The sequence below is a fragment of the Fulmarus glacialis genome, unplaced genomic scaffold (genome assembly GCF_000690835.1).
Source record: "Fulmarus glacialis isolate BGI_N327 unplaced genomic scaffold, ASM69083v1 scaffold3350, whole genome shotgun sequence".
In the NCBI taxonomy this organism is placed as follows: Eukaryota; Metazoa; Chordata; class Aves; order Procellariiformes; family Procellariidae; genus Fulmarus; species Fulmarus glacialis.
Window position 1 is genome coordinate 23,203 of NW_009189385.1, and position 13,882 is coordinate 37,084.

Here is a 13,882-nt window from a genome sequence, read left to right on the forward strand (position 1 = left end):
AAAGCAGTGTTATTACTCAAGTGCCAGGAAATATGTCCACCCTGATCATTAAAGATCTTGAGCCTAGACAGCAATACATGTGCAGGGTACGGGTGAACACCAGGTCCCAAGGAGAATGGAGCAACTATCTGTATGCATGGACTTTCAGTGACAGTAAGTAGCTGATTCACATCCTTCTGTTTAATTGTTCTTTCCCCCCATGATCAGACTGATTGTCACTTAATGACTACATTAAATGTAATCCTTTGTTCTGGTAACACTCAATTCCTGACGATCACTTATGGTGGTTATTACTATTATTATGAAGATAGCTCAGTGTCCAAAGAAATTCTTATGCTTAGTTCTTATCAGGAACTAATGAGTTTAAAAAAAAAAAGGGAAAAACAAATTAAAAGCTTGGGAATCCACACCTTCATTTCAGTGTGATTCATGCATTTTTTTTCTCCTAATAATGATGAACCCACAGAGTTCCCTACTCCAAGCTCTTTTGTTACTCAAAAAAACCCACTCAGACCCTGCAATTCAGCTATGTCAACATAAAAACAGTCAGCAGTTAAAGAAGGAAGAGAAGATACAGTGCAAGATAAAACCCCTGTGAGCAAAGAGTAGTTAAGTGTGCTACACTGAAGACCTTGAATTCCCTGAGTGTCCTTTCTTAACGCCACAACAAATGCCCTATCTGAATGAAGTACGATCTGAGCAGATGTCCATCTGAATGGCTGATGGGTGCCACTACCCATACTACACACTGGAAAGGTGGGCTTCCTCCTCCTTACAGGTCATGTGAGGAGGCCCTCACTGAGATCCTACATGTACTAACGGAAGTATCAATGGCTGTCACGGGACACCCCAGTTTCCTGAGCTCTGACGCCAAACTGCACTAAGAAAAACATAAGGGTACTGTTTTCCAGGAGAAGGTACTTAGCTTAATAGCTAAGGGTGTGTCCACAATTCCAGCACTCACCCCTGCTGGTGGTTTTCTGATGAAATTTGTGGAAATGTTGGTATTGATTTCCCTTCTTCCTAACAGCCTGTATCCTGACACGGAATTGCTCCCTGAAGCAGTGAAAGTACGGGACCTGGGAATCACATGGGGGTGATGATTCAGTATAGAAGGAAATTAACCATTTCTGCATTAATTTGAAAGCAATCACGTTGTCCTTGCATACAGCTGAGCATTCATGTCTTCATCCAAGGACAGGATTATACTGAATGCCACTCCAACCTTTGCTGGAAGTATGGAGTACTGCAATATGGGTGTCAGAACATCAAATTCATAAAAATATTGCATTCAGTTACCATAGCTCATCAACAAAATTCTGCTTTTGTTTAGCACAGCAAAAGCACGGAGAAAAGTGTTTGGCTCACTGCAGGAAGGAGAAAGAGGTGGATGTACGCTCCAACGCTTTGTGTGTGTTTGTGTTTTTTCTCAGGAATCCCTCCTGCACCATACAACATCAGGTTTTCTAACACCACAGACACATCCTCAGTCATCTCTTGGACGACTGCTGAGGGTCATTCCATCTCCTCCATCATCATCAGCTACAAAATTTATGGCAAGGCTGAGTACAACCACATTGATATTATCATAAAGAACACCAGCATTACTCAATACCATCTCAAGGGCCTTGAGCCAAACACTGTGTACCAGGTTCAGATTAATGCTCAGAACAACATTGGCTTGAGCAATCCAAACACATCGTTTGAACTGAAGACTCTCCCAGAAACTAAAGGTTGGTCATTCCAGCATGCTGGACTTGTACAAACCAGGGCCGATGGTATAAACTAGTTAGCTAAGGCAAAGTCATAATATTATTTTTTTAATACTAGTTTTCTTTTGCTTTTAATTTTGACACACAACACAGCATCACCAAAATTTGATTCTCTGTTCACTGCATGGCATTCGTGAAGTGACAACATACAACATTTGTGTGTATCTATTAGAAAGTGCCCAACAGCTCATAAATTAAAGCAGTTGCATATAATAGGACTTTAGATCACTGAATGTGACCTCAGCTCTGCTCTGCCTGAATTCAGCAGAGTAGCTGCAGGTACTCACACATCTGAAAGTCAGAGCATCCAATGTCTGTGCCATTTTTGGAACACAAAGGATATATATCTATGTCTTTATACAGTTCACAAGACAGGAGTATTTAGCTACACATTGTTCATGGCTTTTTCAGAACTAGCTGGAAATAATGATGAACTCTTTATGTGCTTCCTCAACAGCTCCATATGAATCAAAAGGAGGCAAAATGCTGCTTATTGCTATCCTTGGCTCTGCAGGGATGACCTGTGTAACAATTCTCCTGGCCTTTCTCATCATGCTGCAGTTAAAGCGAGCCAACTTCCAGCGCCGAATGGCTCAGGCTTTCCAAAATGTGGTGGTGGGTTTCCAGCTTTCCTGTGTCAGTGTGGTTATTAATTTTGGCCCCATCTTTTCCTGTTTTTTCCAATTCCTTTTCTTTGGCCTTCCCAAATACTGTCTTCTCTTTGTGTGTGGAATTAGTACTGTTGTTGTAAAGCTTCTCTTTGAAGTCACTCCGGAGCTGAAGCAATCACAGTTACAGGCTATAAGGTAGAAAACCCGACTTGAAAAAAGTTGCACGCCATTTATCCTTCTTCTTTTTCTGCCTTGTCGCACCTGTGTATGACAAGTGCCGAGCCAGATAGAATGGAGAAGCCTGTTCTCCCTCTATGAAGTTGTGCCTGATTCTGAAAACTACAGTATTTTTTAACGTTGCTTTTGAGCATCAGCGGCTGCTCTGTCATGGCTTTTCAACCTGGGGACAGCACACCAGGGATAGTCAATGGCAACATCATAGTTCTGGCTGTGAGGAAATTGCTGAAGGTTGTAACATCACATAGAGATCTCTCTCTCTATGTATACACGCATAGATTTGTGTCCTGCTGTAGTCTCTTTATCACTCTGCTTTCCGGTGCTGTTCTCTCACTTCAGAGGGGAAGCTGTGAAGCAGAACGAAGCTGGGCCAAAGAGCTCCTCCATATGGATCTGCATAGGTTGTTTCATAAACAGAGGGCCAGGGGGCTCATCCAAAAAGATGATCAGTCCCCAGGCCACACAGAATAGCTCCTGCTCCTTATCCTGAAACTTCTCCCACAGAAGTATTTAATGGGAATGTGTAACTGAAGTAGAGATGTCTCCTCAAGTATGGAGGAAGATCATTTCCTCTCTCGTCTCCTTGCTTCTTCTTTCCTCAGTCTTCCTACTGAGCCTGATCAGCACAGGATTTAGTCAAGCCTAATATGAGATATATCTCAAACCTGGGACTTCAAACTGGTTTTGAGATGAGTTTTACCAAATTATTTCTGTCCACCTCCTTCATCTTCAAGATGATTATAAAACTGTTCAGGCCTAGGTCTACAAAGGTACTTATGCGTAAATTAGGAACCTGATTAATTTTGTGGATCTGGGCAGAAGTGCTTGATGCAGTTAGCGTCTGAAGTAGGAGTAATTGTCTACGGTACTCGCTCTTGCGTAAGCAAGAGATGGATCAGGCTCCGTGTGTGTGTGTACATGAGTGAGCACACATGTATTCGGGGAGTGATGACACTCTACTTGCTCAGTAAAGCAGAAATCACAGTTAATGTCATTTGCTTAACTCTGTTACAGAGGGAAGAGCCAGCTGTACAATTTAACTCAGGTACTCTCACCCTGAGCAGGAAAGCCAAAAACAGCCCAGATCCCACTATTTATCCAGTTCTTGAGTGGAATGACATAAAATTTCAAGATGTGATTGGGGAAGGTAACTTTGGGCAAGTCCTGAAAGCACGCATTAAGAAAGATGGCTTACGCATGGACGCTGCGATTAAAAGGATGAAAGGTAGTAAAGATCGGAGACTCTGAGACTAACGAGTTTTCTTGGTTGTTTGTTCCAAGTGTTTCTGTGTCGTAAGAAATGCTTAGTAGCCCTCTCCTAAAGCTAAAATAAATATTTAAAGTTGCTCGTGAAATTGTATCAGCTGTCACTAGGCCAAGATTTGTGCCCTGGCAAAGACTGTATTTCTGCACGGTCAAGTTGGTTTATATTTCTCTCTAATTGCTCATATCATTAACTATTATGTATTTTTCAATTCATAGGTCAATATGAACTTCATGTGTGAGTTCACCTGCAAAGTGGGAGCCATTGAAAGATGCATTTAATAGAGAGAGGAGCACTGAGCTAGCCTTGGGGCACAGCATTTGCTCATCTTGCTTTACCTTAGCCATTCAGAGACAACTGTATCTATGCATCTATATATATACATACTGTGAGGATCACTCATTTTATTTGTACCCATTGGCATGACTGCCACGTTTCAGAGAGAACTACAATACATAGAATACTGCAAGAATGTACATATTTTCTTGCAATTCACTAGACCATTATCTAGGCAAACTGGGAGACACTCTTTAAGTATGATGATATTTTAAAAAAGAGCCAAGGTCTGCATGCAGGCAGAAATAATGAACAGCACACACATGGAAAGAGTCTTAGGCAGCTAGTTTTCATATGATCCGCTACGACATTTTACATTCTCAAATAATAAGGGGAGTAACGTGGTACATTAAGATGCTTTCTTTCTCTGCAGATGGCTGCTACAGACATTAGGTTCTGTCTTTCTTTCCTTCGATTGAAAAGTCCTACTTTTTTCAGTAAATACTAATGTATCCTAGACTTTTTCTCTTTCTATTGGGGCTGAAGCAGTAGTGCACCAGGCAGCCCAGAGTCATCATAATTAACAACAATACGGTCATAAATTCAGTTCAAAGGAAAACATAAATGCATGCTTATTTGATTTTCAGAGTATGCCTCAAAAGATGATCACAGAGACTTTGCTGGAGAACTTGAAGTTCTTTGTAAACTTGGTCATCATCCCAACATCATAAATCTTTTGGGAGCGTGTGAACATCGGGGTAAGATAACTCTTGAATACATGTACTTTAAAATCAGTTTAAAAAAAAAACCCACAGTACAGGTCATACAGTCCATAAAAATACTAGCTTATAAGCAGGTCTTTCTGCAACATTTGTTAAAAAGCCAAATAAACGTTGTTTTAGATCTACAAGCCCACATTAATCTTTCAGAAATGATTTTCATCAATAGCTCTAAATTCTCCTCTGCACCTAGGAATTATACTGTTTGATATTTCCCCTCCAGTCTGTTTTATGTTCATTTCTTTTTCACTTGAAGTGTCCAAATAATATTACTGACTATCTTTTACTTGTGATATGCTCACTATCTGATGTTTCATTAGGATATCTTTATCTTGCTATTGAATATGCCCCCCATGGAAATTTACTGGACTTCCTTCGGAAAAGCAGAGTGCTAGAGACAGACCCAGCATTTGCTATTGCCAACAGTACTGCATCTACACTTTCCTCTCAGCAACTTCTGCATTTTGCAGCAGATGTTGCTAGAGGGATGGACTACTTGAGCCAGAAACAGGTCAGTCTTCAGCTCTCTACCCACTGAAAGCACAGAAATTCATTTTCTCAGGGACTATGCATTTTAATGAAATCAAAATAAGGTTTTAATTTTAGCTTCTATAGCACCTACTGGATGAGATTTATTTTGTTGTGTTCACTTAGACCTGTCAAATGCTATGGTCACGGGGAATCAAGGAAGAGGCACTAAAACTTACAAACGACATGGTAACTAACTGCTGTCATCTTCAGATAAAGCTTAAAATGTTCTTGGTAGTGACATAGCAAGCTGTTTGTTTTGGGTTTTGTTCTTATTCTGAATGTTTGCAATTTTCAATATAGCATTAAAATAATTCATGTAAACCTCATAGATACTGTGGTGATTTCAATATTTATTTTTTTAATTTTAGTTTATTCATCGAGATTTGGCAGCAAGAAACATATTGGTTGGAGAAAATTACGTTGCAAAAATAGCTGACTTTGGCTTATCAAGAGGTCAAGAAGTTTATGTTAAGAAGACCATGGTAAGGATCAAAACAAACTGATATAGCCCTTTTTCCTAATTTTTTTTTCTTGTTTCTTACTTTGTGCTTTCATATGAACAAAAATGCAAACTCACGGGTACTACAGATGTGATTATTTAAATTAAAAAACTATATAATATACATTCGACATATGAAGAGGATATATCATGTGGGCAGATCTGTACAGCTATGAAAACAATATTTTCATACCAGATTTGTCCAGCTGAGGCAAGCTGGTCTAATTCTATTGAACAAGGCCAAAGCTGGCAAGATGGTAACCAGAGGCATGTCAGATTCTGTGAGCTGAAAAAACAGCTGTCCAAAGCTAATGCTTTGGAAGATCTGGAAGAGGAAGGTGTGTAATAAGCATCTTGTAGTCATAGACCAGGAACAATACCGGGCGGTCAAGGGAACAGGACTGGCTAAAGGCATCATAAGACATCAGTCAGGAATTATTTCCATTTCCTCTTGATGCTGGTTGGATAAATTTTCTATTAGCTTTAGTGTGAACTGTCCCTTTGAGAAGTAAATGCACAACTTAAAAAAATAAGTTTATTTACCTGATTACGCTTACTTGCATAAAGTCAGTTTTCATTAAGGTAACACACAGAACAATTGTTGGGGTATAAATTGTAATATTGCCATTCCAACCACCAACAAATAAACTTTAATGAAATAATTTTCAGGGACGGCTTCCAGTGCGATGGATGGCAATTGAATCTTTGAATTACAGTGTTTACACCACAAACAGTGATGTGTAAGTATGTTTTCAAGTGGTCTTTTTTTAATAAAAAAATATTTTTCAATATCAAGGGAAGTTTGACAGCCAGGATGAGACACCCTCTCTTAAGTCAAAAAACTCCATAGCCATGTCAGCCTGAGTGAGCAATGGAAGCAAAAATAAAACCCACAACAAAAAAGTGACTTTATTTCATCATCGATGTCTGAACAAGTTCTGTGTTCACAAGCTAATTGGATTTGGGCCACTACTTTAGCTATGTTTCTCATTTGAAATCAGAAGCCTGATGAATCCCTGGGAGACCCAGAGGAACTCAGTATTTTAATCAGGAAAATGGAAGTGATATTTGGCAAAGCGATTCTGTAATAGTGCTATTTGCTGAGAGCTCACAGTCTAGTAAAGGACTCCGGCTGATGGACTCAGAGTGAACTAATTTTGCTAAAGATCTCACTCCTGCTTTCTGATTCTACGAACCCTATCATTACACAAAAATTAATAAAAAAAATATAAAAGAATGAATCACACTTCTCTGTGTTCTCTGAATACTAGCGAAACTATCTACCATTTTAAAATATGAAATCTTCTTGCGTTCTTGTTGCACTCCATAATATCCCTCTGTTGCAGATGGTCATATGGTGTCCTATTATGGGAAATTGTTAGTTTAGGTAAGTATCTGAATTTTGTACTGCACAAATAAACCAATATAAGCCAAGCTAGCTCCGTTCACTCAGTCTGTTAAAAATTTATTTCTTTGCAACCTATTTCAAATTTTTCTCTTTCATTCTACTAAATTTTATTTAGCTTCAGCATGCTTGGAAATGCAATTGTCACATTTTCAATTCAGGTACCATTCTAAATGAGAAAAACATAATCACCATGTTTTCATTGCACTATAAAACCTAGGCCATATCTAAATATGAAATCCAGCATATCACATGATTTATAGCCCTAATCCAATATGTTTTGAGTTTTATGGGTGGCTTTTTCTTAGCCTTCTTGAGTTTTAAATCAAGACTTATATTTTAATGACTGGGGAGAGGAGCAAACACCTCCTACTCCAAGTATTCTCGAAGAAAATTTTTGAACATTAATCTTCAAATAAAATTTAGAGTTCATTTCTGCACACACCTCTATTCATGATGTACGTGATACAGCCTCAAACCATTCAAAATTACTGTGTTACACCACCTTTATGATTTGGCTGTTGGCCAAGAGATGCATACGGACTGAGGTGCACATTGGGTACTGGACTATCATGAACTTCTGCTTTCTAGTTTGTTCCCAGCTTTCATCACTAAATGGATTTGTGCTAGATATGGATGGGAACTAACACACTGCAGTGTGAAAAATCAAGAGTCTAAGCAACCAAACATCAACTTGACAGTAATAGCTCCATAAGTCTATACTGGATCTTATTAACACCATACTAATGAAGGAATGACTTGCCTATTGCCATCAAGGGTATTGCAAAATCAGTTCAAATACAATCAGATGCAGGCCTTCAGAGTTGTAGAGAAATTTAGGCCAGCCCCACAGACGATAAAAGTTTATACTTGCTTTTATTTTTCTCTTCAGTACTATGCATTAAGCAGTATGGAAACATTAACAACAAAAATGTAGCTGCAAAATATTCCCTAATGTTGGACTAATTTACTTTTTACTAAGTCAGTCGTTCTTTTTCATTTCTGCTATGAAATTAAAATGTCGTTTATTAAAACCCCCTTGTGTTCATTACAACGGTTAAACTCTGCTTTAGGTGGAACACCATATTGTGGAATGACATGCGCAGAACTCTATGAAAAACTGCCTCAAGGGTACAGACTGGAAAAGCCTCTCAACTGTGATGACGAAGTGTAAGTAACTGCCTCAGTAAAAAAACCGACACAGAATAACACAACATCTGCTATAGAAAATATATCATGTCTACAAGAAACTAGTAAAACAAACTTTTTTTCAGGAAAACATAAAAACTACATTTTTAAAAAAACATTTTAAAAAGGGTGCACAAGTGGAAATAATTACTTAGGTTTTTTGCACCCAGCATGCACTGTTATTTGCCATGAACCCTTTCTCAGGCTCTCTGCTCCTGCCAGATATCCTGTTCTTTACATAACATGGCTGGGCTTTAGCTCAAAGAGAGCTTTTTGATTATTCTAGAGAAAAAGAAAATTCTTTTCAGACAGCAACCAGCTGTGGAAAATGTAACTCCAGCTCTGTATATATCCATTTTCCTTTGAAAAATGGAATGTGCACAATCTTCCAATAAACATGAATTCGTAGCTTCAACCTATGTATCTAAACTATCAAATGTTGGTGTTTGATTTTTAAAGGTATGACCTAATGAGACAGTGCTGGAGAGAGAAACCATATGAAAGACCATCATTTGCTCAGATACTGGTCTCACTGAACAGGATGTTAGAAGAAAGGAAGGTAAGAATGAATCCCTGGAAAAGAATTAGGCCATGAATAATTTCAGTGTAGTTTAGGATTCTTGAGGTAATGCACCTTTCATCACACTCTTTGACCTATGTGAATACTACCCTATACGAGAAGTTTACTTACGCAGGCATCGATTGCTCCGCTGAAGAAGCTGCTTAAGACAGGGGAAATCTTCATTCATCAATGATGTATTGAAGAAAACCAAAATTCAATCTGCTGGAGCCCAAAATGTGATGTGCTGTGTAGAACTGTGTATAGCTTTAACTGTATATAATACAGTAATACTGTTTTACTACAGATATGTATGTGTATATCACACAGTAACCTCTGCCTCCACAGGCTGTAGAACTGTATATACTGTTCAGAGTAGGAATAGACTGAAGTCATGAAATCTGCTGTTTCATATGCAGGATTTTCTTTTTTCCTAGTCGTGTAGATATAGTGTATACATAAAATTATTCTAATGCATTAGGTATTGCCATCTTAGATGTTTTTTATACTTTCCAAGAGCTACTGATAGCAAAGTCGGTATCTTATAGCAGTATTTCATAGACATTTCACTGTGATTCAAACAAAAATGCTAAGCTCAATGCAACAATGGGAGTTGCAAGCAGATGTCAATCTAGTATGCTCACCAATGATAATTAATTATTAAGCAAGACTCCTATTTGATTGAAAAAGTGAACTAGTAGAAATAATCTGTTCAAAAATTCTATTGACATTTGTAAGATATAAGGCATGCTATTGCTCTTTCATAATCCAGTTCAACAGTAAGTGTTTGCCTGTATGCAAAATATGCATATATTTTGAAGTGTTTAATCCTATCGGAGGCAACCATACAGCAATTATCATGAAGTATAGGATTGAGGAACATACTACATATTGTAAAATACCTTTTTACAGTTAGCCTGGATATACATGAGGCTTATTCAGTTTGTATTTCATTTAATAATTTCACTGCATAATTATAAATCACTATGTATTATATACAAGCAGGGCTGGCTTACTTATGCTTATTTTTATCCCTTATGCAGTTTGTAGTGTGGTATGGCCTCTTAAAAATATTGTACTAAAATGCTTCAAAACAGTGATATTTGGCCTGCCAGAAGGATCTTCTAGTCCTTATGTTAGGCAAACAGAGGCAGGATAGGCCTGAGCTTCTGGTATCGAGTCAACTATGTGGGATCCTGTGGGCTTACCCTCTTCAAACTTCACACATCAGCTAACCTCATGCTTTGCACGTATGTTCCCCTCATCCCCCGTGATTCACCAGCTCATAACTGACCATCAGACCACAGTGACTTTCTAGCTGGGTGGATCAGATCACCCCCCAAGACTTGGAGGAAGATGCTAGAGAAAGAAAGAGAAAAAGGTTTCCCCTTCTGATACTTAGTTTGTGGGTGGGTATTTAGTTGGTTACAAGGCAGATTGGTTATCACTGCAGACTAGAGTAACATTACTGGCGTACACTAGGCTGACTCAAATAAGAGACGCACCAAGAGCCTTACTAAAAGAGAGTAAGTCAACGAACAAGGGTGCTGAGATGACTTGTGTGGCCTTGAGATAGGCAGGACTTGCACTGCAAGTACAGGTGCTACAATTTGAGTTCACAAAGAGTGAACAGATTCACTGGACCAAGGAACAACTCCAAAATGGAAAAGAGAAATAAATTCCACTATATTTTTCATAAAGACTATGTGGCCGGGCACATCTGAAGCATGGGCATTGCATTTTGCAGTCCAACTGGGTTCCTACAGGTCAGTGAGGTGAACAGGAATGGACCTCCACAGGTGTTTTCTATGCTGCCACGCAAAGTTAGCTAACAACTTCTGCTGGAACTGCTCCACTTCCTGTACAGAATTTTTCACAGGTCCAAAACAGCTCATTGTCTCACACATCTCTAACAAGCAGATACAACTATTCTGCTACTTGATGCGAACCCCTTCTTCTGTGGCAAACTTTTACTTGGCCCAATATGCCACATAAGGAAAGAATCAGAGGGTCATTCATCAACCCAATAGGTCTTAGTACTGTCTGCACTTTAAGTGCTCAAGTCGCACTGTAAATTTTACTGGAGGTCATGTAAGTATCCTTGTAAATTTTCTTCATATCTTCATTTAACATTGTGGCATGCATTAACTTTCTAATCTGCTGTAATGAAATTTATTTTTTTTTAAATTGTCACTTTAAAAAATACACAAAAGAAAACAGTAACTCCAGTACACAGCTTGAGATGTCTCTACTCAGTCTATACATAACAGAACTACAGCTATTAAAAACACCCACTAGTTCCGTCAGAGTCTCAGACAGACGAATTACTTCTATACTTGCAACATGCATCGGGTATCCCAGGTTCAATCGCTAGACTTTACTGTCTGTTATCCAGTGCTGGAAAGCCCAATTTATGGCAGTAGGTGGCATATAAAGGTTTTCAGCTTAACCATGAGCAGGCTGTATGTTCTGCCTTCCACAGCACTACACGAGATCCCATGTACCCTCCTTCCCAAGTGTCTTTTATTTGTTTCTTTGCTGTCAAGAGCATAACACTACCAGCGCCAACAGTTTTCCATTATTGCAAATACGCCGCGTTCTAACATTCTTTATACACCTCCACCTATTTACACCTGCCGACATCTATGCACAAGCTTAGAGTATCATCAGCTATTCTCCATGTTGTTTTTTGATATCACAGCATTAGTTTTCCCATATTGTCTCACATAGTTATCAAGCTCATACTCAGTACAAGTTTTTGGTTGGGAAAGAAAAGAACAGTTTCAGACAAGTCGAGCTGGCCATGCTTTAAGGAGTATGTGATGCAGAATGGCAGGTAACTGCTTACAGTCAAGCATCATCCATAGTTTAGAAAGAAATTATCTTTAGAGGTCTTTTCCAACCTTAATGATTCTATGATTCTATCAGACACCTGATCAGAGAAAGTGGAGCCTTTAAGAATAAAAGTCAGAAGCAAAGCCTCCACACAACTTCTCCCCCAAGCCTTCTCCCTCACCACCCTCAACTTCCATTTAGTGCAACAGCTCTGATTGTTCAACAGCTTGAGTGCAGACAGAAAAAAGAAGTCCTTAATATGTCCGAGCAAAACTCAAGAGTTACAGAAGAACACAGTGTGCTTGGCAGGAAAGCTAAGAAATCTGAGAACAGGCTAGTGTAAAGTAAGGTTTACTAGATACCACCGTGAGGGGAAGGGTAACAAAAACTCCAGACAGGCACCTTTAACCTCATTAGATTGGTTGAAAAGTAAGGTCTAACTACCCTTCGGAGATGTCTGAATTTAGCTAATCCACTCCATGGCTGCACTTCTCCCACTCCTCAGTAACCCAAAAGGAAGCACTCATCTGGTCTTAAATGATGGGGATATTTAATTCTTACTTCTCTGTGGACAGACTGTGCCTGACACAACTTTAAAGTCAAACACAGCCCCTCTCCACTACCCAAAATATGATTGGGCATTTGCTGAAACTAAAATACAAAATGTTGACTATTACATACATCTCATCAAAAGGTATAAATACCTGATAGAAGGAGGTAAGGCAGATGGAAGTAGCCTCTTCTCAGTTGTATCCAGTGACAGGACGAGAAGCAATGGACACAAAGGGAAATCTAGGAAATTCCACTGAGGGTGGTCAAGCATGGAAGAGGCTGCCCAGAGAGGTTGTATAGTCCCCAGCCTTGGAGATACTCAAAACCTGACTGGACACTGCAGAGGACTAGAGTAGATGATCTCCCCAGATGCCTTCCAATCCCAGCTATACTGTGATTCTGTGAACTCTGCAAGATGGGGGAAGGGAAATGCCGAAAATAAGCAGAGGCCCAGCTAAAGAGCAATTAAATTTTAAGGGAATAGTTCATCTGTGGTCAAACACAAGTTTTCCCTCTTGCTGCTAATTCCCTCCCTGTGCTGGTACATGACATTCCCTGCTCCCAACACACCATTTGGTCTTTCCCCAAGTTACATACTGATGAGCCATTCCCACATGCAAGGCAACTGGTTGGACACAGGGGAACGCTGATTAAACAACAGTTGGAACAAAGCAAGCCGAACTTTTTCCAGGCTGTAAGCCAAAATCCTCAAATCAAGCAAACATAGTGTAATGTTTCCTCCTGAATATTTCAGAGCTCTTTCACATATTCACTTAATAGCACAATATATGACACAGGTGGTGATATTCCCACAGGAGGAGCCAATGGTTTCAGAAAGTGCCTCTGTAAACTGTGGAGGTCCAATCAGACCACACCAGCATCTCACATCTTCAAAACATGAACTAAGCTTCCAGCTTCTGAAGGTGCTACAGCTTTTGCAGTAGCTAAGTCTGTATCATAAATGTATGTGGGAAACAGAAAAGTATGCTTACAGCAAGTGGCAGCAGAGAGATGACAGAGATATGACTCAGAGTTAAGTCACTGTTCTAATGATGAACTGCACCTATATTCACACAACCTTTCAGTTTTGGTGAAATTTCTTTACTTCCAGCACCAGATGATTGTTTTATTTTGCTATTATTACAAAAAAGTTAGTATCTAAAATTATTTTACTTATTGTGCAGAGTGTTTTATCTATTTGATTTTAACAATTCAATAGTCAACTACATGAAGAAGTTATGAAGAAGACAAGTCAGATGATGGAGGTTCCTTAGACAGCCTATAGAGCCTCAGAATTACCACTTTGGTCACTGCTAATAGCTTGTTGCATGCCTAACACAGGTTCCTCTGCTAAGCAGGACAGATTCTACAAAG

The 13,882-nt window shown here is 39.2% G+C and overlaps 1 protein-coding gene across 1 annotated transcript in view; it reads left to right on the plus strand.

The window, feature by feature from the left end:
* TEK (TEK tyrosine kinase, endothelial) overlaps positions 1–9,289 on the plus strand; it is a gene marked incomplete at its 5' end in the record, with an annotated part of 26,398 nt that extends 17,109 nt beyond the window's left edge. The window contains 12 exon segments of the mRNA XM_009581614.1: positions 1–153; positions 1,434–1,733; positions 2,230–2,387; positions 3,635–3,845; positions 4,808–4,918; positions 5,260–5,450; positions 5,839–5,952; positions 6,639–6,709; positions 7,316–7,356; positions 8,448–8,544; positions 9,022–9,121; positions 9,188–9,289. The exon segment at positions 1–153 is cut by the window's left edge and continues 31 nt beyond it. Coding sequence (XP_009579909.1) covers positions 1–153; positions 1,434–1,733; positions 2,230–2,387; positions 3,635–3,845; positions 4,808–4,918; positions 5,260–5,450; positions 5,839–5,952; positions 6,639–6,709; positions 7,316–7,356; positions 8,448–8,544; positions 9,022–9,121; positions 9,188–9,289 — 1,649 coding nt within the window.
* Between the last annotated feature and the right edge of the window lie 4,593 nt (positions 9,290–13,882).